At 41.0% G+C, this 2,500-nt stretch overlaps 1 protein-coding gene across 1 annotated transcript in view; it reads right to left on the bottom strand.

Annotated features, from left to right (window-relative positions):
- Window positions 1-2,500, bottom strand: part of trpc5a (transient receptor potential cation channel, subfamily C, member 5a) — a gene marked incomplete at its 3' end in the record, with an annotated part of 67,504 nt that overhangs the window by 47,384 nt on the left and 17,620 nt on the right. Inside the window, 1 exon segment of the mRNA XM_080543768.1 lies at window positions 269-301. Within this exon segment, the coding sequence (XP_080399894.1) occupies window positions 269-301 (33 nt within the window).

Genomic DNA, 2,500 nt, shown 5'->3' with positions numbered 1-2,500 from the left:
CTAGCCGGAGCTATGGCCGCACTTTACAATAAACTTCCATGGGTCGCTTTCAAAATGTTTTATCGCAAATTAAATCTGTCAGAAAAATAACAATTAGATATTTTCCCCAAATCGTGCAGCCCTAACCAATAGCATAACATAATTACAGACACCAATAACATAACATAACTACAGACACTAATATCCTAAAAGGACTCTACAGAGAATTAGTAATAGTGTTCATGGTGGTGTGTTCATGGTGTGTGTAGTGGGACGGCCAGTAGCTCACCTTCTTGTAGTACAATTGAGCCATGGGGTTCATCTGGATAGGGTGAGAGTGAGAGAGAGAGAGGGGGGGGGAGAGGGGGGAAGAGAGAGGGAAGGGGAGAGAGAAGGGGAGAGCGAGAGAGAGGGGGGGGAGAGAGGGAGCGAGAGAGAGACAAAGAGTTAGCTTAACTTCTAGCCAACCTTTTTAACAACAATAAACGTGGTCTGTCTGAAGCTGTACCAGTTCTGATGGACAAGCCGACACTCTGTAGTGACTGAACTGCATCATTCACACAGGCAGTTCACAGGCCCGGATGAGCTTTGTTCTACCATGGTGGAAACAGACTAACTAATGTGAATGGTTAATGATTGATTGATTGATTGATTGGTTGGTTGATTGATTGATTGGAATATCTAGACTGGACATGTTGTGAAGTGTAGGAAACAGACCAGAGTTCTCCCCAAAGAATGGAAGAGTTGCACTGTGCCACGCTGTGAACTAGGCAATAGCACTATGTCAACATGTCAAGACTAAATTAAACTACATATTTAGTAATGTGGCTGAAACTAAAGGAGACAGTGTGGGCTGCCAAATCACCACATAATGTCACCATAATGACCACACCCGGCTCTGACCAGCCTGTGGTGGGCCTGCCTCGGCCGAAGGTGTCTTGTAATAAAGGCTGAAACACCTTATGAGGCGGGGGCATACAACTGAGGATGTGTCATACTGATGACAAGTGGTCTTCACCGACTCCAACCCCATCCAAGAGGTCATCTTCACACCCACTACAGGTACGTATGAGCTAAGTTGCGTGCTGAATCTTCAGGGATTGTAACACCTAGTCCTATTAATCAGTCTAGTAATGACAGAGTAACTATCTTTATTAAACTAGCCTACATATTTAGTAATGACAGAGTAAATATCTTTATTAAACTAGCCTACATATTTAGTAATGACAGAGTAAATATCTTTATTAAACTAGCCTACATATTTAGTAATCACAGAGTAACTGTCTTTATTAAACAACATATTTAGTAATGACAGAGTAACTATCTTTATTAAACAACATATTTAATAATGACAGAGTAACTATCTTTATTAAACTACATATTTAGTAATGGCAGAGTAACTATCTTTATTAAACTACATATTTAGTAATGACAGAGTAACTATCTTTATTAAACTACATATTTAGTAATGACAGAGTAACTATCTTTATTAAACTACATATTTAGTAATGACAGAGTAACTATCTTTATTAAACTACATATTTACTAATGACAGAGTAACTATCTTTATTAAACTACATATTTAGTAATGACAGAGTAACTAATCTTTGATCGCCAATGACAGTGTTGTTAAAAAACAAAAGCTAAAGCGTTGTGAGTGTCAGTGAAGGCAGCGTTTTAGCTGGTTGTGATGTTCCTCAGTGAAGGCAGCGTTTTAGCTGGTATTTTTTGCGCATGTTGACATGAATAAACGAGAGTCTGGTTTTGATGATGCAATCCAGCGCCACGCTGTTCAAACATCCTGGGGAGAACCCTGGTGTGTGTGTGTGTGTGTGAACAGGACTGACTGATCTGCTGTGTTCAGTAGGTGTTAATGAACAGGACTGACTGGATCCGCTGTGTTCAGTAGGTGTGCTGTGTTCAGTAGGTGTGTGGTGTTCAGTAGGTGTGTGGTGTTAACGCCCGCAGCACGGTCGGCTGACTGTGTTACAGCAATGCAGTTGTTCTCTCTTCTCTCTCTCTCTCTCTTTCTCTCTTCTCTCTATCCGTCGCTCTCTTTTCTCTCTTTCACTCTCTCTCCCTCTATTACAGTAATGAACAGTTCTGCATTAGTCTGCGGTGTTCAGTAGGTTTTAATGAACAGTTCTGCATTAGTCTGCTGTGTTCAGTAGGTGTTAATGAACAGTTGTGACTGGGTGTGCTGTGTTCAGTAGGTTTTAATGAACAGTTCTGCATTAGTCTGCTGTGTTCAGTAGGTGTTAATGAACAGTTCTGACTGGGTGTGCTGTGTTCAGTAGGTGTTAATGAACAGTTCTGCATTAGTCTGCTGTGTTCAGTCGTAGTGAATCTGCTGATCAGAGGGAATTCTACTGTCTTGCAGCATGGTCAACTGACTGTATTACAGCAATGCAGTTGTACTCTCTTCTCTTTCTCTATCTGTCACTCTCTTTTCTCTCTCTTTCTCTCTTCTCTCTATATCCGTCGCTCTCTTTTCTCTCTATTTCTCTCTCTCCCTCTATCA

The sequence above is a fragment of the Nansenia antarctica genome (genome assembly GCF_963989245.1).
Source record: "Nansenia antarctica genome assembly, chromosome: 13".
Lineage (NCBI taxonomy): Eukaryota > Metazoa > Chordata > Actinopteri > Argentiniformes > Microstomatidae > Nansenia > Nansenia antarctica.
The sequence above is the reverse complement of the archived record's forward strand: the minus strand, read 5'-3'. Positions and strand labels throughout refer to the sequence as shown.